The sequence below is a fragment of the Anguilla rostrata genome, chromosome 7, assembly GCF_018555375.3.
Source record: "Anguilla rostrata isolate EN2019 chromosome 7, ASM1855537v3, whole genome shotgun sequence".
Lineage (NCBI taxonomy): Eukaryota > Metazoa > Chordata > Actinopteri > Anguilliformes > Anguillidae > Anguilla > Anguilla rostrata.
This window is the reverse complement of record NC_057939.1, coordinates 13,318,840-13,341,318: the sequence shown is the minus strand read 5'-3', so window position 1 is coordinate 13,341,318 and position 22,479 is coordinate 13,318,840. Positions and strand designations below refer to the sequence as shown.

General features: G+C 49.3%; 1 protein-coding gene across 2 annotated transcripts; it reads right to left on the bottom strand.

The window, feature by feature from the left end:
- Positions 1 to 909: 909 nt before the first annotated feature.
- nup205 (nucleoporin 205) lies at positions 910 to 20,876 on the bottom strand. Of its 2 annotated transcripts, none has more exons than XM_064342925.1 (42): positions 20,762 to 20,876; positions 19,084 to 19,226; positions 18,744 to 18,915; positions 18,148 to 18,292; positions 17,431 to 17,590; positions 17,101 to 17,329; positions 16,421 to 16,585; positions 15,858 to 16,033; positions 15,482 to 15,598; positions 15,210 to 15,347; positions 14,704 to 14,854; positions 14,045 to 14,250; positions 13,461 to 13,643; positions 13,301 to 13,351; positions 12,967 to 13,176; positions 12,394 to 12,631; positions 11,813 to 12,002; positions 11,397 to 11,517; positions 10,950 to 11,031; positions 10,491 to 10,655; positions 10,027 to 10,151; positions 9,809 to 9,923; positions 9,550 to 9,699; positions 9,110 to 9,184; positions 8,733 to 8,890; positions 8,531 to 8,611; positions 8,256 to 8,447; positions 7,623 to 7,830; positions 7,371 to 7,469; positions 7,042 to 7,190; positions 6,611 to 6,802; positions 6,261 to 6,382; positions 5,989 to 6,121; positions 5,520 to 5,646; positions 5,169 to 5,242; positions 4,749 to 4,880; positions 4,523 to 4,649; positions 3,823 to 3,983; positions 3,078 to 3,207; positions 2,611 to 2,712; positions 2,420 to 2,496; positions 910 to 2,026 (listed from the first exon to the last, which is right to left on the bottom strand). In XM_064342925.1, exons 1-42 carry the CDS (start codon positions 20,787 to 20,789, stop codon positions 1,874 to 1,876), a joined length of 5,952 nt encoding a protein of 1,983 aa, XP_064198995.1. In that variant the 5' UTR covers positions 20,790 to 20,876; the 3' UTR covers positions 910 to 1,873. The 2 variants fall into 2 exon arrangements, with proteins under 2 accessions (XP_064198995.1, XP_064198996.1); XM_064342926.1 differs by having other exon boundaries at positions 9,110 to 9,181.
- Between the last annotated feature and the right edge of the window lie 1,603 nt (positions 20,877 to 22,479).

The following is a 22,479-nucleotide window of genomic DNA, read 5'->3' as shown; positions in this document are numbered from 1 at the left end:
TAAAACCAGATTGGTATGTACACTGTCCTGATTTTTTCCCTGAAGGTCTGAATATCTATGCACTTCACCGTTTCATCAAAGCGTTCTTTGTAAGTAAATAACACAAATTATTGCATTACGTCCATATAGTCGAGTTATATGGCAAAAACAGTGCGCACACATCCAAATGAAACAATCCTGTTCATCCAGTCCCTTCTCCTTATAAAGAACCATATGATTCTGATATGGTGTGTATGGATACAATAGACCGCAATGGTCAAGAGTAATAAAGTTTAAAATGTTCCAGCGATGGTGTTTAGTTTATCTCCCATCGCCTGCATTACAGTTGCACCAGTACAACAGCACTGGGCACTGTGGATCGTACGGTAAATACAAATTTTGCATAGCTGCTGTAGGTATTGGGCCTGGCTAATAGAATATCAAGGGTTGTCATACTAGTCGTGGGAAACACCAGTCAAATTACGCCTGCACCACTTAAAATCCACTGTGCTTGGAAATTCCAGCCGGTACAGCAGAGACTTACCCAACTTAATAGGCTCGTTTGGATGGCTGAACTCCTGCCTCATTTGAAATACAGCACAGACTGGCCTTGTGGTGGCACTTTGAATAGTCATAAATTCCAGCCCCAGCAGTTTGACTTATTAAATACGGGTATTATTTTTCTTGTGGTCATGTCAAAGGATGGTGGCAGGACAAGCCAATGAACTTGCATGTGGGTGTGACATATCACAAAACATGCACATAAATGGTTTGTGAAGTGAATTTAGTAGATGTATTACCACTCACTACAAGACTAAAGGCCTGAAGTACAATCAAAGCACATGATGGTGCTAGAAAGCTTCATATTTTTTAAAAAGAGAATAGAAATTTAGAAAGTTACAAAAATCACTGGTCAAGCCAACTGCAGTCTTTGACATTCAATTGTTTTTATTGAGTTTGCTCAAAACCAAGTGGTCCTTGGTTTTTCTTCATTTTGTATAAACATCACCTTACAATATTGAAGTTGGTCTGTATCCTGCTTAACAATGTTTTCTTATTTCCCAGTAGGCTGTTACACTGAATTGTGAGTATGTTTTCATGAGCAGGATGATTTTTCTTGTGTTCAGTTATTCCTTCAGAAAGGTCAGGAATACTCCCTTGTTTTTTAGTGCTCACAAGAGAATTTGGCAGATTTTTGGCATGTGGACTGTGCTGAACCTGAGCAACTGTGACTTGTGTGTTTTGGGTGGAGACTGTTCTTGTGTATCAGTGCACACTTCTGTCTTTAAATTAGACCTTTGTGTCCAAAGAATCAGTGTAGAGAAGAATGAAAAGGATTGTTTCTGCCAAGCAGACAAGATGTCAAGATTTAAGTACATCAGATCTGCAGCTACATCTGATGCTAGCGTCTCAACGATGCCTGACTTTACTCATATGACCTCATTTATCCAGTAACATAAGACAAAAACGTCCATTCATAAACACGCAAATCAAACTGGAAACTTCTCGCACATAAGTCAGAGAATAGGGATTTACAAAATTTTAATTTTCACAATAAAAAAGACAAAAAAGAAAAGAAAAGAAAAAAAACTCAGAAATAACAAAAAATATAATCCAGAACGCCTTATACAATAGTAAATTTCATCGAGTGTGCTAGGAAAACAGCAGCGCATGAGCCGATTACGTGTAAAAGGAGTACAGAGAAGAGTGACCAGCGTTCCTGAGGCAAAGAGGACAGTTCATTCAGAGGCTGGTTTTATCCTACAGGACAGGGGTGGGCCTGGGTCTTACATGTGGGGAGCAGGGCAGTTGTTCCCCCCCCCCCACCCCTTCCCCTCAGGTGCGTCCTCTTCCTGTGCGGGGGTGCGCAGGGCTTTAGGGCGGGCCGGGGGGGTTAACTCTTGGGCCGGCAGAGCAGGCCGCGGATCCTGCGGACCAGCACCTGTATGAAGGTGTAGCGCGAGCGCGCCTGACTGTACACCACCTCCACCTCCAGCAGCTTCCTCTGCAGGGAGTCCCCGAAGCTGCAGGCCACGTCGCTCTGGAGCTGAACACACACACACACGCCAACATAACACACACCACATCCGGAACAGTCATATAACACACACACACAGCACACAACCACCACCACACATGAACACACATACACACACCACAGCAACACACACACACAAAAACGACACACACACAACACCACACAAACACACATGAACCACACCACACACACATATAAACACACACACACAAACACACCAACATGGACACGCACACGCGCGCACACAGACACACACAGGCACACACACAAACAAACACACACACAGGATTTATATACATACAGTGCCCTTCAAAGTTATGCACTGTATGACAAATGGGAATATGCCCCCCTTCATATATTTATAAATCTTTTTAAAAAACTCCCAGGAGACCCTGTTCTTACCTGCTCCAGGTCCTGCCTGCTGACATGAGACAGACCCAAACTGCGCCCCCCGCCACTCTGCAGCATCCCAAAGGAGTCTGGGAAAGATATCAGAATAAGGTCAGTCTTACAGATCTTAGAAGTGAGAGAAAGCAACAGCAATGCCTGGCAGGGACCTGGCCAGCATCAGTGGCTCTGGTGTCTGTACGTACTAGAGCTTGGTAGTAGGGAGTCCTTGGGGTCGCTGGGGGTGCAGTACAGCAAGTAGTACTCCAGGTGGCGCCACAGCACGAACAGACAGGTCTCAATGACGTCTGTATAAGGACAGGCTGTCAAGGAATTCCACCATGTGCAGCTATTGCCTTTCGTCATCTCATATGCCCCCTCCATATTCTCCCAACACAATGCCTCTCATTTCTTCTTCAACACAGTTCTCTTCTGCCTCATAACCCCAAATAACTGAAAAAAGTTTTTCATCTCCTCTCCAGAAAAATAGAGTGAACTTTTCGTGTTAAACCCTCACATCCCCCCCGCCCCCCCCTCCCTCCTTGTGAGTGCTACAGGGTTCCCCTCGTTCCTTCAAAAGAAGAGCTGTGCCCCCCCTCCCCACACTCCCTGTTGGCTCATTGGGGGGGTCCTTGGCGGAGGGTCTACTTTCTGCACAATGGCGCAAGGATACAGGAGCTGAGAGCCAGAAGCTTGGCCCGGTTGTTGATGAGCTGGACCAGGCGACGCTTGGCCAGAACACTCCGCTGGACAGGGGGGATTTTGTCCACCCCTCCTGACCCGTACGCCAGTGCCTGGCACAGCTGAGAGAGAGGGAGGGAGAAGCCTTCTGTTAGCACTTTCACAAACACTGTCTGTGTCAGAAAGGACTCTCGCTCACTAAGTCACTCTCTGTTTAGCAGGAAAACTGAAAATTCATCAGAAATCATAAACCCTTCATGAACACTGAAGAAAGTATTCTGTGTAGTAACACAACTACATTTTTCTCATCTTTCTTAACAAGCACCTAAACACTGATACAAACACAGAGCAAAGAGGTGGCAGAACAGAAGGAGCAAAGCTGTTACAGTCCAATAGCAGTGAAACTGTGGTATAGCAGATGAAGTGAAGTTTTGGTATAGTAAGACAGCAGTGAAGCTGTGGTTTTAGTAGGAGAGCAGTGAAGCTTTTGAATAGTAGGAGAGCAGTGAAGCTGTGATATAGTAGGGGTATAGAGAGGCTGTATTATAATAGCAGCTGTGGTAGTGGTAAAAACAGTGAAGTAATGCAACTATGGTCTAGTAGAGCAGGTAGGCGGTATATAAGAGGCACAGAGATGGTGTGGTATGTCAGCAGTTCATGGGGGCTGTGGTATAGCACTCTGGCAGGCAGGCAAGCTGCGGTACAGCACAAGCGCGGGGGTGGCGGTGTGGCGACACCTCTTTGAGCTCCTCCGGGGGCAGGTTCTCCAGGCCCTGCAGCTTGCCCAGGCTCTGCTGGTGGCTCTGGTGGAAACGGAAGAAGTCGGCGGTGGCGTTCTTCAGCAGGAAGAGCACCAGGCCCAGCGTGGGCACGCGGGAGGCCAGCGGCACCGGCAGGTCTGGGGGGTGACAGAACCGCAATACCATTACTTTCACACCAGGGCAGAAAGGCGCCGTTGCGCAGTTTCTCCGACAAGCGCTAGCATGGTGACAGCATAGACTGTATAGAAATGAGGGTGACAGTGATCTCTGTTAAGATAAAAGCTTGTCTTGACGTGTTACCAGGCTCTAGCCTTTCTGCCACCCTAAGGGGGGCAGGGGTTAAGCACAACACATACGTGCTTGCTGTGGAAAATATTTTTGAAAGATACAAAAAAAAAAAAATGTTATTAATTTAAATAAAATAAAACGTATCTCATCTACTGATTAGATTTTTATCCTAAATTTCTAGTATTTCTACAGATATTTACTGAAGCCACACCGCAAACACATAATATACCTTTACACGTTATAATACAATATCTGCTGGATGCTTATTGTACTAGTTCAGGACAAGAAGCTACAGGATACAAGTCAAACAGCAGCGCAGCATCCAGGAACTGAACCAGCAACCTCCTGGGCGCGCCATTTTAAAAGGTAACGGTGAAAGGGGAGTGACCTGCGCGGGAGGCGTCTCTGACGGCCGGCTCGCTGGCGGAGGGGCTGAAGAGGCAGACGCTGAACTGGGCCTTGGCCGAGCTCTGCAGCAGCAGCGTCTGGCAGTACTCCATCACATTGGCACAGATCTGGGAGGACGGGCAGAGGGCAGAGGGGAGAGGTTTGCTGTGGAACTGGATGGTCTGTTTTTTGGGGGAAGGGGGCGCTGTGAGGAGCATCGCGCTCACCTGCTGAGCGGCCAGCTCCATCTCCTCCCGCCGGTCGGCCGGCTCCCCGGGGGCCACGCCCTCCTCCACCATCTTCAGGATCCGCACGCGCTCACTGCCCGCCAGCCGGCCGAGCAGAGACAGGCATTGTCGCTAAGAGACAGAGAGAGAGAGAACAAGCTTCAAACCGAGAACATTCTACACTGTCCTACAATATCCCAAATCCTGTCAAATGCGTTTCACCAGCACAACACCATCTGCAATGAGCCCATGCAGGGAGGGATCTGTATTTGATAGACTGCTTGGTAAGGTGAAGTATGTGATAGACAGATGCAGGTGACAGGTAAATTTTATGGGCAGTGGCACTTCGTGGGGGAGGTGTTATCTGATATTTTGTTGGTAAGCTGGTAAGTGTATTTTTATACTGTATGTAACCCCTACCTGGAATCTCCCAATGTGACCCTGGAACTCCATTAAAGCAGAGCTGTTTATATCCTGATCCATCTTCAGGACCCCTGACAAACATACACATAAATTAGACCACTGAAACGATGACGAGTGTGCTCAATCACTCACTCACAGGTGTGTCAGGTGGTTTAGGTACATGATGTGCTCAGCTTTCAGGCACATGCAGTTATCAGCCCTCACACTGACACAGAGACCCATTATAAGGACTTCAGCAAGGCTTCATGACCCGAATGCAACACCAAACACCGAAGCAGAGACTGAGCCACGGCCTCAGGAGCGACAGCGCTAGCAGTAGAGCGAAACGCAGACTCAGCTGTACTGTACCTGGCAGGGCGGTCTTGCTGATGATGCCCGTCAGCATGGAGAGCTCCTGCAGCGCCCCCATGCTCAGCTCCTGGCAGCGCAGGATGGACTGGATTGTGTCTGAATGCGCAATCAACCACTGCAATACCTGAAACCCATGCACACACAATCTGGATTACACATCTACACCGGAATCTGGAATACACCTATCCACCTCAATCTGGATTACACATACACAGCAAAATCTGGATGACACACAGATCATCACAATCTGAATTAAACATACAAACGTCAATCTGGATTACACATAAAACATTGCAATATTAATTAGATACACCTCAGTCTGGATTAGACATAAAAAATTTCAGTCTCAAATACACACCAACAACCATGAACAACAACAATGCAGCTCAATGTCTAATGCTGCACAACTGTGAAAGGTAATTTACCAACTTTGCAAACCCATACATGAAAAAAACATAAACAATACCTGTGCTGCCCCCTGCTGGTGCTGAGTGGAAGTGAGTATGACCTGGAGAAGCCTCAGAGCTGGCAGAAGAATCTGTCTGTAGAGATCGAGGGGGCTGGGGATGAACCCGGATGGGTCTCGCTGACCAAACACTCTGCACGGTTAGAGGGTGAGAGGAGAGCACACATTGCGTCATGCCACATAATGATTTTCCGCCATCTTTCCACAGTGCAGCTTCGTCGTGCTCTGTGCACCTATGCCCTTTGATCAGCGCCCCCCCCCCGCCCCCCCACCTGTGTGAGTCGCTCTCGGGCAGCATGTCGAACACCTGGCACTCCACCAGCTGGCCCACCAGCCCACAGCGGAGCAGCTCCACCGCCCCCTGCCCCGTCATCGCCACCCGCATCAGCAGCGCCTGCGGCACGGGCACAGGGACGGACAGACGGACAGAGAGACAGACAGACAGAAAGACAGAGAGGGAGCAATGAACAGGGGCACAGAAAAAGAGAGTGAGAGGGAGAATTTTAGAACTGTTTGAAACTGTAACCAGGAACTTCTTGAGGGCACTGTAAAGTCATATTTGTTGTCTTTAGAGTTAGAAGAAAAAACTCAATGAAACACAGCCAAGTGTGCGCTCTCTCACCATCTTGGACTCGTAGACGTAGAGGGGCTTGAGCAAAGGGGGCTGGGGGGTGAGCAGAACCTGGAGGGCGAGGTCATCCTGACGGAGGCTCTCCACCAGCACACGCAGGTACCCGCTGTTACACACAAACAGCAGCCACTGCCGCTGCCTGTCAATGGCCAGGATCCGGTTCAGCACCGCCAGGGCCAGCATCTATGACACAGCCCAGCCAATCAGCAAAGAGAAAGGGAGGGAGCACTCTACACACAAGTCAGGGACCTGGGCTCTGACACAGCGGTTTAAGATCGCACAAAAATGTAAAGGTCATGTGACGCAGAGAAGTCGCTGAAGGTGATGTAAACGTCATGTGACGCAGAGAAGTCGCTGAAGGTGATGTAAAGGTCATGTGACGCAGCAAACGCGCTGAGGAGGCCGGTCTCGGGTTCTCCTACCCTGCCGATCTCGTGTCCGTCGCACGCGTCCCTGCACACCACCTCCATGAGCGCAGTGCCGTAGCTCTCGATGATGGACAGGTTCTCCCTCTGCAGTTTGGAGAAGCCGTCCTCAGGAGCGGTCAGCCTCTCCCACATAGACTTCCCATCTGCATGGAGATAAGGAGGGAGGGAGGGAGAGAGAGAATAAAGGACAAACAGAGAATGAGAGAGCAAAGGGTGTGACATCCAGAAATCCCTATGTTGGCATTATTGGTATTACTGGTCCAGGGGAAGAAACACCCACTAACTGGGCCCACTGCCACCCTGCCCATCTCTGCCTGGTGTACCTGTCTGCAGTGTGTCTGGCTCCTCTGGCTTCTGAGCAATCTGCAGGTAGTAGAGCAGGGAGCCATACAGGTGAGCACGCAGACGCTGAAACCCTCCACCTGCAACAGACGAGAACGGCCAACGAACCTTCAGTAAACTCCACATTACATACATACATAGATACACACACACACACACACACAAGCACAAGAGTCTCAGGTAAGGAGACACTAACTAACACCATTCATTAAGAGAGGGAGGAGCCGGCTGACCTGTGCAGAGGATGAAGTCCAGAAGCTTGCGCAGAATCAAGTGCAGGGCGGAGTTGGCTATGGAGGCGAACCCGGACGAGGCCCCGCCCTCCATCCCCAGGCCCTGCTGCTGCTCTGACATCACAGAGTGGCTGAGGTTCGCCGTGAGGGTGAAGACGGCTCCAGCAGCCACCGGCATGAGCTCCACTGCAGCGTCCTCCGACAGCACCTGGGGAGAGAGAGAGAGGGAGGGAAGGGCAGAGAGAGATACAGAGAGAGAAAGAGAGAAAGCGAGAGAGAGAGAGAGATAGCACCTGAGCATGTTGACACACTAACAGACACAAAACTGCCAGAGCAAGTAAGAGGAAAAAGGCAAATATACACAGCAATAACATTAGCTTATAAGCAGAGGAGACCAATACCATGCTAATTAGACAAACATAGCCTTGTGTGAGGAGCCATGTCACCATATTGGGGAACGCTCCTGTGCAGTGTCACAGCTGGCTGCAGGACTTCTTTCTCGCCTTATCAAGAGGGTCAGGGGTACCCCTCTTACACTAACAAAAGGTCTGAGGGAGCCCTCTCAGCTTATCCTGGAAATACGGGGGACCCCTTTCCCGCTGTGTCACAGCCGCGCGGGGAGCCCTCTCCCACCTTGTCGTGGAGGTCCAGGAGCAGGTCTCGGATGATGAGCTGGCGCTCGTCGGTGGGGACGAGGTCGAAGGGGCAGGCGGTGAACAGCGTCTCCACCAGCTCCCGCCAGGCCTGCAGGGCGTGGCGCTTGGCGCTCAGGCTGTGGCGCACGTGGTTCCTCTCCACCACCTGCTGCAGAATGGAGTTCACCTCCTGCGGGGCGGAGAAGGGTTCGGGGTTAGTCACGCCGGCCCGCGAACTTCAGCGCAGCTCCGACGCACTGGCGTCGCACTCACCTCCATCAGCAAGGGCCGCTGACCAATGGCTGCTCTTCCCTGGAGAGCGTTGACTTCTGCAACTAGGACTCGGTGCAGCAGCTGCCAATCGGAACAGAGACAGTGTCTCAACTTCAATACTGAAGTCACAGGCATTCTAACAGGATAAGCAGATTGAGATCTCACGGTGAAAAAATGGAGAGGTGTGTGGTGACTCACTAACCTTCACATTGCAAACGGTGTGTCCGTGTTTGTCCACGTGCTCGCAGTTGGAGATGACTTGCTCTATCTGAGTTCGCTCGAAGAAGTCCAGCTGCAGCAGTTCTGGAACTTTCTGACTGAAGTCAATGGCATCCAGGATACTGAGGAGTTTCCTTCGCACTGAGGAGATGGAGAGATGTTGTGAATGCAGTAATCACATGGGAAAGATGGCATCATTGCTACATTACATATCAATGAATATGACATCTTCATAGGCCCTCTGACCGGGTGACTTGTAATTCAGGAACAGAGATTCCAGTGGAGTGTTGGGTAATAACTGAGAGACATGGAACAGATGCAAGCTTACAAAGGAAAAGTGGATCCCTGGGCCAAACTGACCTTTAGAAGCCGTGTCAAAATGAAGGAATCCGCTGACTGATCGAGTCTCCTCCTCCATCCCCATTTCTCCATCTGCTGTGGAGTGAGGGAGAAAGATTATAGGTGACACTGTGAACAAATTCCTGTTCTATTCCTGCCCTTCCTGTCCCCTCAAAATGGAGGGATGGTCATAGAACCTGGCTATGCAGGAGTACTGTCAGAAGTGGGCACTGGAGGTCCGGATAATGAATCCAGATAATCATAAAGACACCCCAATCTCAAGTAAACGAAACAAACGCTGCATGCCTTATCTGCGCACTGTGTGTGTGTGTGCTAGCTAAACGCTACGCGTGTTATCTGAATGCTGTGCGCGTTAGCCGAACGCTGCTAGCCTTACCCGCGTGCTGCGTATGCATGTTATCTGAATGCTGTGCGCGTTAGCCGAACGCTGCTAGCCTTACCGGCGCGCTGCGTGTGCGGCTGGTCGTCCAGCAGCAGGCTCAGCAGTCGCTGGGTGTGGGAGCGCTGGCGGTTCAGCGATGTCAGCCGCAGCTCGATGGCGGCCGTCTTCATCAGCCAGGACATCTGAGACAGCGCGGCGATTTTGGCGTCTGGGGAGCAGACGTGTGCGGGGCTCAGGGACGGGAGAACCCACACGCTAGGGGGGAGCAGACCCTAAAGCGGTAATGGAACGCGCTCAGCGAGGGCAGGAGAGCTCACCTGGCAGGATGAAGGGAAGGTGCTGCAGGTGAGAGTACAGGAAGTCCTGGCTGGTCCTCAGGTAGCGCATGGTGGGGCCCGAAGTGTCTGGACACGCGCACAGCTGGTAGATCACCTGGGCAAGGAGCGCGCACACACACACATACGCAGGTTTGTTTACCCCAGGTTTCCTGTAGTTTAAAGGATAAAAGCGGGTCGTGTGTCACAGGCGGCTGTACCTGGTAGCAGAGCTCGGCCAGGTGCGGGGCCTGCATGGTGAGGACAGGCCCTGAGCGCTTCTCACTGCCCCTCTGCAGCAGGCTCAGAATTGCATGCAGGCAGCTCCGCGGACACCCCAAGACTCCTGAGACACACATGGACATGCACACAAACACAGTGCAGTGGTGTCATGGTGCTGTTCAGTCCTGTTCCAGAAAACTTGTTGCGTCATGGTGTATCAGTTTGTCAGTGAGGATCCGTGTGCACTACGGTCCTGCAGTCTCAGTGTGCCAGTGAGCATCAGTGTGTACCAGGGTCCTGCAGTCTCAGTGTTTTACCAGGGTCCTGCAGTCTCAGTGTGCACCATGGTCCTGCAGCCTCAGTGTGTCAGTGAGGATCAGTGTGCACCATGGTCCTGCAGCCTCAGTGTGTCAGTGAGTGAGTGTATCCCTGAGCAGCATAGATGAGTGCGGACGGTGAATACCTGCGTCCTGCAGGTTGGTGGTGGAGACGGGCTTCTTGAGCTCATAGCCCAGCAGGTAGAGGGCCAGGTTGGGGCTCTTCAGCTCCAGGGATGTGATGAGCAGGTTCAGAATGTGGATTTTGGTCTCATGGCGGATCTGTGCCACTCCCTTCTCCGAGTCGGAATCTGCAAACATTCAAATCAATGTCACAGACTAACCACTTCACACATGTTCTATTGATCACAGTCAAGAGAACTCCTCAACATGTCAAACACAATTTGCATTTTTTGTAAACAAAGTCTGTGTTTAACTATATTACAAATCCACTAAGTTGGCATTTCACATCTTAGGGGTCACTCTTTGATTTAACAGCATGTTCTTTATATCTGAGCATTGTTTACCATCTTGATTTACTGCAATTCTGGAAGTTAACTATTCTGCGATTATGGTTCACATCCAAAGTAACACTCCACACTCACCTTCGTCCTTCTCAGCATCTTCCTCTGCCTCCTCGTTGTCCAGACACTCCACAAATCCCGCCATCAGTTTGTCACTCACGACCTAAAGTTGACAACAACATCCAATCTTACAAAAGAGCCCCAGCAAAAAAACACACCACCTTTCAGACACCGCAAATCACGATAGAGCAATTTAATGTTCAAGCAGTGATTAACTTTCTGTCCTTTCAGGTTTGATTCTAATCGCCATGGATACGAGAACCACGGCAAAGCCCATCATTAAAATCAAGGCTGAATTGAATGAATATTCATTCGTTCAAATCAGACAGCTCATGAATATTCATTACTGCACCATCACAAAGAACATCTGCAGACAGGAATGCAGAGGTGGTGAGTACCACAGTTTTCACAGCCAACAGTGAGGCTTCTGTGAAAGGCTTCCATTCAGGAAGCAGGAAGTGAGCTCACCTGGTCATGTGTGAAGTCCCCCACCAGCCGGGACTGAATGTTGGGGTAGCGGGCAATGTGGCACAGGATTTTGGCACTCAGGAGTCCAGCCTCTGGGATGGAACTACTGTGGTAGAGGTACCTGGAATGGACAAACAGTGCCATTCAGAATACCCAGCAAACACAGCACCGCAAGCTGGGGTAAAAGTTATCTGCAGGACATACAGAGCTGTTCCTTCTAATTGTTCCATACACTTTCTACCAATACTTTCTTACAAAATGTTATATTCAATTTATTGTTTTCATTTTGAAGTTAACAATTGAATACAACGGTGTTACTTTGGCAACACCTGAAAGCGTCTTGTGCTTCCAGTAAATGGCAGCAGACAGACTTAGTGGAAGTGGAGCTGGCCAATCAGAGGCAGCGGGCCCTGTACCTGGCGATGTTGACGATGTGGTCTGCCCGGCGACTGCGCGCGCTGATGCCCTGCAGGAGCTGCTCCAGGGGGGACGCCAGCAGAGTGGCCTGGCTCTCCCTCAGCAGGTCCATGTACACCACCTGCTTCTGCAGGGCCAGGTCCAGCAGGCCGAGGCAGTGCAGCACGGCCTGCTCCAGCTGCTTCTGACCTGGGGCATGGGGGGGTTACACGCAGATTAGGGGCAGGCACAGGGATACAGAAAAGGAATGATAGGACAACTGCTGCAAAGTTTATACAACAAACAGCGTTACATTACAGCCACTTAGCAGATGCCATCCAGAGCTACTTACAGAAGAACTGGAGCAGATAACGAGAACGGGCCATTAAGCCCAACAATGCTCACCATTTTCCCAACTATACTGCACCTAGTGCCTGCTGGCTAGATAGTATCCAACACCGTATCAGGCCTGGTCTTGAGTTCCTGCCTCTACTACACGATGACTATCCCACACATTGACTACTCCTTGCGAAAGTAAGCATAAAAATTAGGAAAGGCCTTTTTCACACACACACACACACACACACACGCACACACACACCAGGGAAGGGGGCGTAGGCGTCCAGGAGGGACAGCCCCTCCTCCAGCAGGCGGAGACACAGGCCCAGCATGGGCGAGTCGTTGAGCAGGTGGAACATGAGGCTGTATCCAGGGGGCTTGTGGGCGGGGATCTGCTCTCCCTGCAGCACCACGGTCTCGGACAGGAAGTCTGCAGGCTGGGGCTTGTAGTCCTGAAGCAGCTTGTGGAAGACATCCAGCACCGCCTCCGCCACCTCCCACTGCAGGGGAGAGGAAAGCAACAGGCACACAGCACTGAGCCACAGCTACACCTCTGAGGATTTCTGCAGTCAGGAAACATCTCAGAATCAAAAATCACTAATATTTACTTTGCTTCAGATTTTTCTTTTTTTAATGCCCCCTCTCCCCATTTTCTCCCCAGTTTAAAATTTGCAATCGTATACTGACACACTTGTCCTGTAATCTCCACAGCCAGTGCAGGAGAATGTAGACAAACTTTATCAGAGCCCTGACTGGCTGTGTGTGTGTTCTTAAGTGTGCTCTCCAGGAATAACATCTCCCTGTGAGAGAGTAAGTGTGTGTGCGAGAGCGGTACCTTTTCTGCCGCTCTACGGTACGCCCGTGTAGGGAAGGGCAGGAAGACGCTGTCGCGCAGGAAGTCCAGGTAGGGCTGCAGTCCGGGCGCACGCAGCCCCACCCCCAGGTTCACGGGCAGCGCCCTCTCCACCAGCGTGCTGATCAGGTGACAGAAGGCGCGGGTCAGAGGGTACTCCTCACAGCTGGACTCGATCTCATTCAGCTCCACCTGAGAGACAGAGAGAGGGTTATGAACACACATACACGTGTACACGCAGGTCTACAGCACACATACGTGCGGACACGCGCGCACAGGCACACGCACTCACAGAAAACCGCAACACGTCGCTCACCTCAATCCCAGCACCCGCTCTCTGTCCTGGGGCTCGTACTGTCTGGAGGACCTGCAGGCGACAGAAAACCAGCGGTCTGTGAGCGTGTGTGAACTCATATTTCTCTAACCTTGCAGGAGAATTGTTTCTGAGCCTGGTCCCAGAGTTCACCCTGGCTTACCTGAGCATATTCCAGCGACTGCCACAGAGAGGCAGCAACTTCGGGCGACTTGCCGAAGGCGGCCAGGCAGTTGAGGAGCTCCCCCTTCAGGACGGGTGGGATACTGCACTGAGTCAGCCCCAGCATCACCACCACGGGCGTCCACTGGGGGTGCTTGCACAGGGTCAGGCGCGCACTCTCACTCTGGAACGTTAGAGGGGAGGAGGGGATAAAATTCAGGTGTGCACCACGCAGGTTTGGGTTACTTTACTACCCCATGCTACAATACCTGACCCCAAAAATATGGGTCCACTGCTAATATTCAGAGCAAAGTAGGACAGGGAACCCGCACATCAAAAGTGTCCCAGTGGTCAGACCACCTACCTAACTTATCTACCTTTGAGCTGCCTCCTTTAGCCAGAGTTACATAGACATGAAGAAACCCTTGCATTTAACTAGGGTAAGCATGCACAGACTTAAAGTACACTAGGCTCTTAAGTAATTGGAAAGGCTGTGATGTTTTGGCAGGTGAAACACGATATTCTTTTGACTGATTGGCCCCTGTGCACACATGATCTCATTGTGGGGCGGGGCCAGGCTCGTACCCAGGTGACGATGGTGGTGAGCAGCTGCAGGAAGGCGGTGAGGCCGTCCAGCTCCCTCTGGGTGATGCCCCGCAGTGGCGGATGGCGGTACTGCGCGGTGTCAGCGTTCGGTAGATCTCTCCGCAGGTTCTCGTGGTAAAGCATGAGCGACTGGAAAAAGTGCTCCCAGGACACAGGACTCGCTGCTGCTCCCTGCAGGTTCTCTCCTGGAGGTACACACACCGACACAGCATCCGCAACAGATCTTACACAACTGAAAATGAGCAGGTGAAGTAACGCATTTCCACAAAAGAATATTATGGGGTTTTTTTATATCATCAAGTCATAGGATCATATGACTTAATCTAGGGAAGAGACAAAATATTCAACCATTTCATGAATCAGTACTGAAAACGCCCATAGTTAATAAACAATTAATGAAATTCACTGATATTAGTTTCCTCGTAGAACTCTTCAAACAGTTACTAGAACTCTAGTAATTATTTGGACTTCGTAGTCTCTCCGTTAGCAAACAGAACTGTAGTATCAAGCAGTGCTTCTGAAAGCAGAGCTCAGATAATCGAATGCTTGACGTTGGCAGTGATGGACCGTTTTAACTGCGTGTATGTGTGTAAATACAGAGCCTAGGCGTAGCCCTGAGGGCGCTAGCCTGTGCTTACTGTGCGGGGCTCCGTTGGCCCTCAGCAGGCACAGGCAGTACTGGGCGCACTGAGGACCGGTGGCCAGGCCCTTCAGCATGCGCAGGTAGGGGATGTACAGGGTGGGGGGCAGCGGGTCGCCCATCTGTCGCACAAACTTGGACAGCACCACCTGCAGCACGGAGGACAGCATAGCATCAGCACAAAGCAGAGAGTATAGTATCACAATGTTTCACATGACAGCATCGTAATTCTTTTTTTTTTTTAAACAGACATCCTCCAGCCATAGACAGTATGCCCCAAAACAAGCAAAGTGCAGTGTTGTTGGAGCAGCTCAACACTGTGGTGCAGCACCACCACAGAGAGAAGAGTAAAGCACGTACAACACATGATCGCTGTATTAATTTATTACACCCAATCTAAAACAGACAACTTTTGGACTTTTCCTTGATCTTTACGATGGAGAACAGGAGGATGATGGGACGAAATTGGGGTGAGGAAGCAGTGATGGGGGGGGGGGGTCTGACCTGCTTGTGGGGGGGCCGCTGCAGGGCCACGCCCAGGTAGGAGCCCGTGAGGGAGGTGTGCTGGAGAGACTCAGAGGGGCACCAGAAATCCAAGGCCAGCTCCAGGCTGAAGGGGTCTTTGCTGTAGAACTCTCCGATCTGGAAACGGGCAGGAGAGAGAGCCAATGAGGACACATCCCGGATCCCACCTCTAACGGAGGAGGGTAAAAGCAGAGGAGCGCAGCGTGTTTCAGTGACAGGGAGCAGAAAGGGGGGGGGGGCCGGGGGCTCACCAGGATCATGAGGTGGTCCAGGTCTCGGCGCAGGGAGGTGGGGGGCTCAGAGCCCATCTGCAGGGCCATGTGCACGAGCCTGGCGTCCTCGTCCGCACGGTTCCGTAGCTGCTTCACCTGCAACACGCGTGTGCAAGTTCAGACACACACCAGCAGTACCGCACCAGCACACTCACATACACCAGCCTGCGCTCCCACAGTCACGTTTAGTCACGGCAGACTGGCTATTCACTCCTGCTGATGTGAGCAACAGTTTCAGACAAACTCTCCAGTCTCTCAGACAAACCCCTGAGTGTCTCAGACAAACCCCCTTGTGTCTCAGACGAACCCCCCTGCGTCTCTGCGCTTCCCACAGCTGCTCTCTGGCGACCCCTACCTTCATGGGCATGAGCGCGAGGAAGTCTGTGATGAGGGAGTGCAGGCGGCGGACGTAGAACTCCTCCTGCACGAAAGCCTCGCAGCTCAGCACGCCCTCGGTCAGAAACAGGAACACGCTGTCAAACAGGGCCTGGTCCGCCAGAGTCTCGTCCCCCTCAGTGAACTCCACCAGCGCTGCAGAGGAGACGAAGGGTTTCACCACACCGAAGGGCACAAACGGATCGCTGTCCCACCACAGAAACACAGCGCTACCACAGCGTTTCCAAAGCTCCTGTACTGAGGGCACTCTATACGGGCTGATATTAGCACACATTCAGCTCTTAAATTATTCAAATTAAATGCTAAGCTACAGTCAATTTTTGTCAAACCATTCTGAAATTAAATTTTTTCAGCAGGAAGTGAGGAATATTTCTGTGGGAGCAAACCACATATAGGTTGGTCAGTTGAAGTGTGCAGACTACCGGTTAGTGATTGAGTATGCAGATTAGTGGAGTGCATGTGACTGCATCAGTCTGAAAGGGGCGGGGCTCCAGAGGTCAGCCAATGGCGTGGGGGCGGTACCTGCTCCCTGTGGCAGCTGGGACAGGGCGCGCAGGGACAGGGCCCAGGCCAGACGCGCCACCGCCTGCAGGCCCGGAAGCTTCCAGGGCTTCATCTCCATCAGCCGGCTGTGGACCGCAGACACGTAGTCCCTCTCCGTCAGCAGGGGCAAGGCCTGCAGCAGATCTGCACACACACCCCAAACACACAAACACACACACAAGCACACATACACACCAAACACACACACACACAAGCACACATACACACCAAACATACACACACACACGCCACACATACACACCAAACATACACACACACACACACCACACACCAAAACAAACACACACACACACACACCACACACACAAACATACACACAAGCACACATACACACCAAACACACAGACACACACACAAGCACACATACACACCAAACACACACACACACACACCACACACACACCACACACCAAAACAAACACACACACACATACACACAAGCACACAATGTATTGTCACTAAATGCTCTGCTACAGCTGCCACCCAAACACTAACGCCCGCCAGAGAAAGTATAGTCGCTAACTGATTAACACCCCTTGCAGGCATAATAGCTTAACAACGCTATGGTCACATTTCCTTAAAAGTCAAACCTGAAACAGGAAAGGAAATAAAAGACTAATGTTTATTATCCAAGCTACCTTCTCTGTCCTCCGTTCCCTGCTCCACAAAGCTGACATCAAGGCAGTACAAGAGCGCCATGACCAGAGCCACGTTGACACTGTCCAATGAGCCGTCACCCTCAGCTGTCACCGTCTCTAGGTAGCCAATCAGGGCCAGGGTGTCGTCCTTGCCCAGGGGCGACTGGCAGGTCCAGGAGAACAGACACTCGGCAAGAGAGAGACGGCACTCCTTGATGAGGTCGGACACCTATCGGAGGGCGGAGGGGGAAAGTAGGGGGCGGTTACAGGGGAGTCCTGGGATTGGATTGGTCCAAGGCGTCGGTGATGAAAGTGGGCTTTCTCTCTCACCTCCTTCCTGTGTTTCTCATTGCCCAGGCCGCACTGCTTCTGCAGGCGCTCGAACTCCCGCGTGACGCTGATCTCAGACACCAGCGTCAGGATGCGTGGCGTCAGGCCCTGGCTCATCAGCTCGTCAGTGAAGCGCGTGGTCAGTGCCACCAGCTCGCCGCTGAGGGGCACAGACAGGAGACAGTGTGAGTGAGCGAACATTACCCAAAGGCAGAAAGGGGAAATACAAGCCATATACATACAGAGAGGAGACAATCATGAGCCACAGACAGAGAGGAGACCATCATGAGCCACAGACAGAGAGGAGACAACCATGAGCCACAGACAGAGAGGGGACACCATCATGAGCCACAGACAAAAAGCCACAGATACAACCATTAGCTACAGACAAACACGTGTCAGAGACAGGGAAGAGATGGCCATGGGCCACAGATAGAAGACAATCATGAGCCACAAACAGAAAGGAGACAGCAGAAACATGAGAGAAACAGAGAGCAGGTGCAGACCACGTACGACATATAGACACAACATGCAATATAATAGTCAGCTTAAGCAGAGTAAAGTCAAAAGAGAGGGAATAATAAACGTACTCGAAAGATATGGTATAAAAGTCATATTCAAAAGAGAGGGTATAGGAGTCATACTCAAAAGAGAGAGAGGGTATAAGGATAATAGAGAACAAATCTGGTATACAGTGAGCACAGAGCTGTATCTCACCTAAGTTCAAGGGTGAAGGTTTTTCCTTGTCGGGACTGGATAAGTGTGTGTAGAGAATTGGCCAAACATCGCCTGCCATCCCAGTACAGGAGCACGGCCACCAGCCCTCGCGTCAGCCCAGGAAAATATGGCTGCTGGTGTTCTCCTAAACAAACACGCAGGGAACCAATGGGGAGAGATGCCTGAGGGACACCTTTTTACAACATCATGCTGGTGGAGAAGTGCTGCGAGTGCTTTCATCACAACAGACGCACAGTCACCCACATGGGCCGGTTATCTGCAAACCCAACGGCTCTTCTAACAGTACTGGTGCAACTGAACCTCAAAATATACGGCTGAGGCACTTGTGTTTAGTACAGTCATGTGCCCTATGATCCATACTGACTACAAGTACACCCTTGAGCAAGGAGCTTAGCTTGAATTGCTTCAGTAAATATCCAGCTGCATAGATATATTGCAGGTTTAAAAAAATGTAATCTATGAAAGCCACCCCAGACAAGAGCATTTGCGCCAAGTGTAAATGTAACGAATGTGAGGATCCTCTTTTCTCGTGTGTGGATGCTACATGTCAGTCTCTGGTGACAGGACGGAGTTACCTGCTAGCAACAACTCCACGGCTGCCATCTCTCCCATATCAAAGAGGTCGCTCAGTATGAAGGCTTCTGTAAGCAGGGCCTCAGGTAACAGCCGTGCCCCTTGCTGGCCCTGAATGGAAATGCCTTCCAAGCTGGCCTTTCGCACCTTTTCCCTCTGCTCTGCACTCTTTGGCTGGGGTAAGACAGGAACAGACAGACAAACAGACATGTCACTGCATTATGTATAAACATTAGATCTTTCCTTGATCAAACCCGAGCAGCCCAGCAAAACTTAGGCAGCACATGAGAGATATTCATAATATGAGAGCTGGTGCTCAGATGCGGCTGTTCTCAGACTCACAGGGTTCCTGAAGAGGGACAGGAAGTGGGGTTTGTGTTTCTTCAGTTGGAGGCCCAGCAGGTGGACGCTCTCTGCCTGCCTCCGCCATACCGCACCCTCCACCGTCTCCCACAGCTCTTTCAGCGGCCCCCACAAACTGGCTCCTGGAGCAGAGTGGGGGGGGGGGGAACAGTAGAGTTAACAAACATGCTACTTGGAAGAAGGGAGGCTTCATGAAGCGTCTTAATGGAATGAGCTGCCATGTGCTGCCAATCACTGGCGTGAGTGAATCAACACTCAATGTTGCCATGTGAACATGGAAGAATATTTATAATTGATTCCTGGGGTACCCTTGAGTGAGGTGCCTAACCTGACTTGGTTCAGGAATGATCCAGCTATACAGATGGTGGATTCACTGTATTAAAAAAAATAAGTTGTGTAGGATACTCTGGAGAAGACCCTCTGCTAAATGTTCAATGCAAATACACTTATACCCCCCTGACTTCATTATCTGAAACCTAAGCACGGCAGGTTGATGCACGGTATACAAAAGCATAATCACTGCAGCATGCCAGTTGTTTTCTTTACCAACTTTTCACTCACTTTAAGCTACTGATCAAATGAGGTTGAAAAGCAGAGCGTAGTCTAATTTAGGAACTGAGACCAAATGCAAAAGAGATTAAAAACTATGTTGACATCACAGCTGCCAGATTCTGACAGATTTCAGAATGCATTGCCAATCCATTCTACTGGTTTTAAGACTTTAATCAAATCATTGACATAATCCTTCAAGGACGAAAACAATAACATTGTCATAATGTAGACAGGTTCACTTTTGTCAACATGTTTCTAATATATACAAAATGATCGAGCAACGATGCAAGATTTCGTTGTAATCTACACTGGGGCTGTAAAGTAAACACTGCATGAACTTCAGAATGTTTTTCAATAAGAAATAACAATTATTTTCTATTCAAAACAACCTGTTTTACCTGAGACAAGTATACTCTGGTTAATCGTACTGGTACCAACTTTAACTTTTAGTCAACTTAGCCAGGCACATTGCTTAGTTTAACGATTTTGTAAAAGCAGTTGCATGTGAACTATTTACGTTTACGTCACTTCAGTGAAAACGAAACTAAGCATGTCTGACTGGCTTTCAATGACTAGCTAACATCACCGAAGTTTTTCAATTTAAAAAAACATATGTCAGCTACTTAAGAAAATACAACACCTTTCAGTAATACAAATACATAAACAGCTTCCCACCTGAATAGCTACATCGTTGCTACCGATCTAGCGAACAACCAAGCAGACTGTAGCATCACATTCGGTTCCCAACACGTGATCCAATGTGCCTAATGTAATTCTGCGTATTGCTTAAGAAGTAAACATGACACCAAAACCAGCTAACCACAACCAACAAGCTTCGCTTGTTGTTTTAGCTAGCTAGCAACACGTCAGACAACTTCAGACTGTAGTGCTATGTAACAAGCACTTAGTCGCGGCATGGTACTAGCAGTAGTTGCACTGAAATCTGAACTTGGCTAGCCCCAAACGGAACGTAAAGCTGTTATTATAGAGAAATAATAAACGCATAGCTCGATACCAACAAATGCAATTTCACATAGAGGATAGCAAATTACATGTTTGCTGAATTGCTATTTCGTTATTTCAAAGATTTTCTTTTTGTGGATACCTGAATTTACCGCCATCTGCGCCGCCATCTTGGATCAAGATCTAGTTACCCGGCAGACTGTCAAGTCAGAGACACTCTGTTTACTGAAAAGATGTTCTAGCTAGGACGTTCTGTCCGTATTTTGTACTAACGGTATATTTTATATAACTCATTTGGGTAGTAATACCGTACTGGCTATAGAGTTTTTCCTCGCTAAAGCTGCTTCATTCATATTCATAGTGAGATTTAAATCAGAGTACCTTTGGCTGCAGATTACGTTTTAATGTTAAGTATACAGTTGAACATCTGTCACGTATATAGACTATCTGTAATCAAAATCCAAGAGCCTAAAACGTAGGCAGTCTAATGAAGTGCCTGTTTAAAAATACTTTTAAAATACAATACATATTAATAATAATAATAATAATAATAATAATAATAATACAGCAGAGATTGAGTACCTGATAGCTTAGTAGAGATGACTCACTCTTGTACTGTTGCACTGAACGTTCAATTTTATTGTTACAACACATCTGTGTTAACACCTGGGTTATTACAGGTGATTTAAGACGGTCTATGAGACATGCGTTCATTGGAGCTAAAACGGAAGCTATGTAGCCAGTCATGTAAAAAAGTGAGATGCCCCTAGATTCAGTTTGACAGTACCTGTTACCCGAGCCCTAAGGCTCTGGACAGTACTGGCCACCACCACAGAAGTACTGTGTGGATTATAGTTACTTGACCCCATTTGTGCATATTTCACAGACATTTTCCATAAGAGCGTAATAACTTCAATTATAAAAATAAATATGAATATTTAGATTGGCTTTCGTATAAAGAGTACATGTACTCGCTCAGCCTTTACTACTCGTGGAGCTTGGGGACTATACAAGTAGTATCACTGAATTGCTTGAATAAGGGCTGAGGGATATGCACTTAAAGTTAACTTAAACTTAAACACTACATGGCCAAAAGTATGTGGACACCCGAACATCACACCCATATGTGCTTGTTGAACATCTCATTCAAAAACCATGGGCATTAACATGGAGTTGGTCCCCCCCTTTGTTGCTATAACAGCCTCCACTCTTCTGGGAAGGCTTTCTACTATATTTTGGAACATGGCTGTGGGGATTCACTTCCAGTCAGCCACAAGAGCATTAGTGAGGTCAGCCAATGATATTGGGCGATAAGCCCTGAATCACAGTCGGCGTTTCAATTCATCTCAATGGTGTTCAGTGGGGATGAGGTCAGAGCTCTGAGCAAGCCAGTCACGTATTTCCACACTAAACCCAGCAAGCCATTTATTTATGGACCTCGCTTTGTGCACGGGGGCATTGTCATGCTGAAACAGGAAAGGACCTTCCTCAAGCTGTTGCCACAAAGTCGGAAGTGCACAATTCTCTAGTGTCGTTGTTTGCTGTGGCGTTGAGATGACTGTTAAAGAAATGTACCAGCACTGTTGACCACAGCCCTTTATGAATACGGTTATGACTTTGTAAATTACCCATGTTAAATGATGGGAAACACATTGGTTCAAATATGTAATTAGGCATTTCTCATTCATATTTCACATAGGTTCAAAGAAATTAATCTTCATTTTTGCTCTGTAGCTTCCACAGGAAGGCGCTGGAGTACCAGGTGATTCCCATATTATGTGCAGCTGTTGCCACGGAAACTGTGGATACTTAAGCATCACAGAACCAAAGAGGCCAGATTGAATCAGATGTTTGATAAAA

Bases quoted from the DNA above. Each gene is read 5' to 3' on its own strand.
- nup205 (XM_064342925.1), bottom strand. From the start codon at position 20,789: ATGGCGGCGCAGATGGCGGTAAATTCAG. The intron at 17,330-17,430 runs GTGAGAGAGAAA...GCCCTCCGATAG, and splicing joins ATGAGAAACACAGGAAGGAG to GTGTCCGACCTCATCAAGGA. The intron at 8,891-9,109 runs GTCAGTTTGGCC...CCATCTCCTCAG, and splicing joins TTTTGACACGGCTTCTAAAG to TGCGAAGGAAACTCCTCAGT.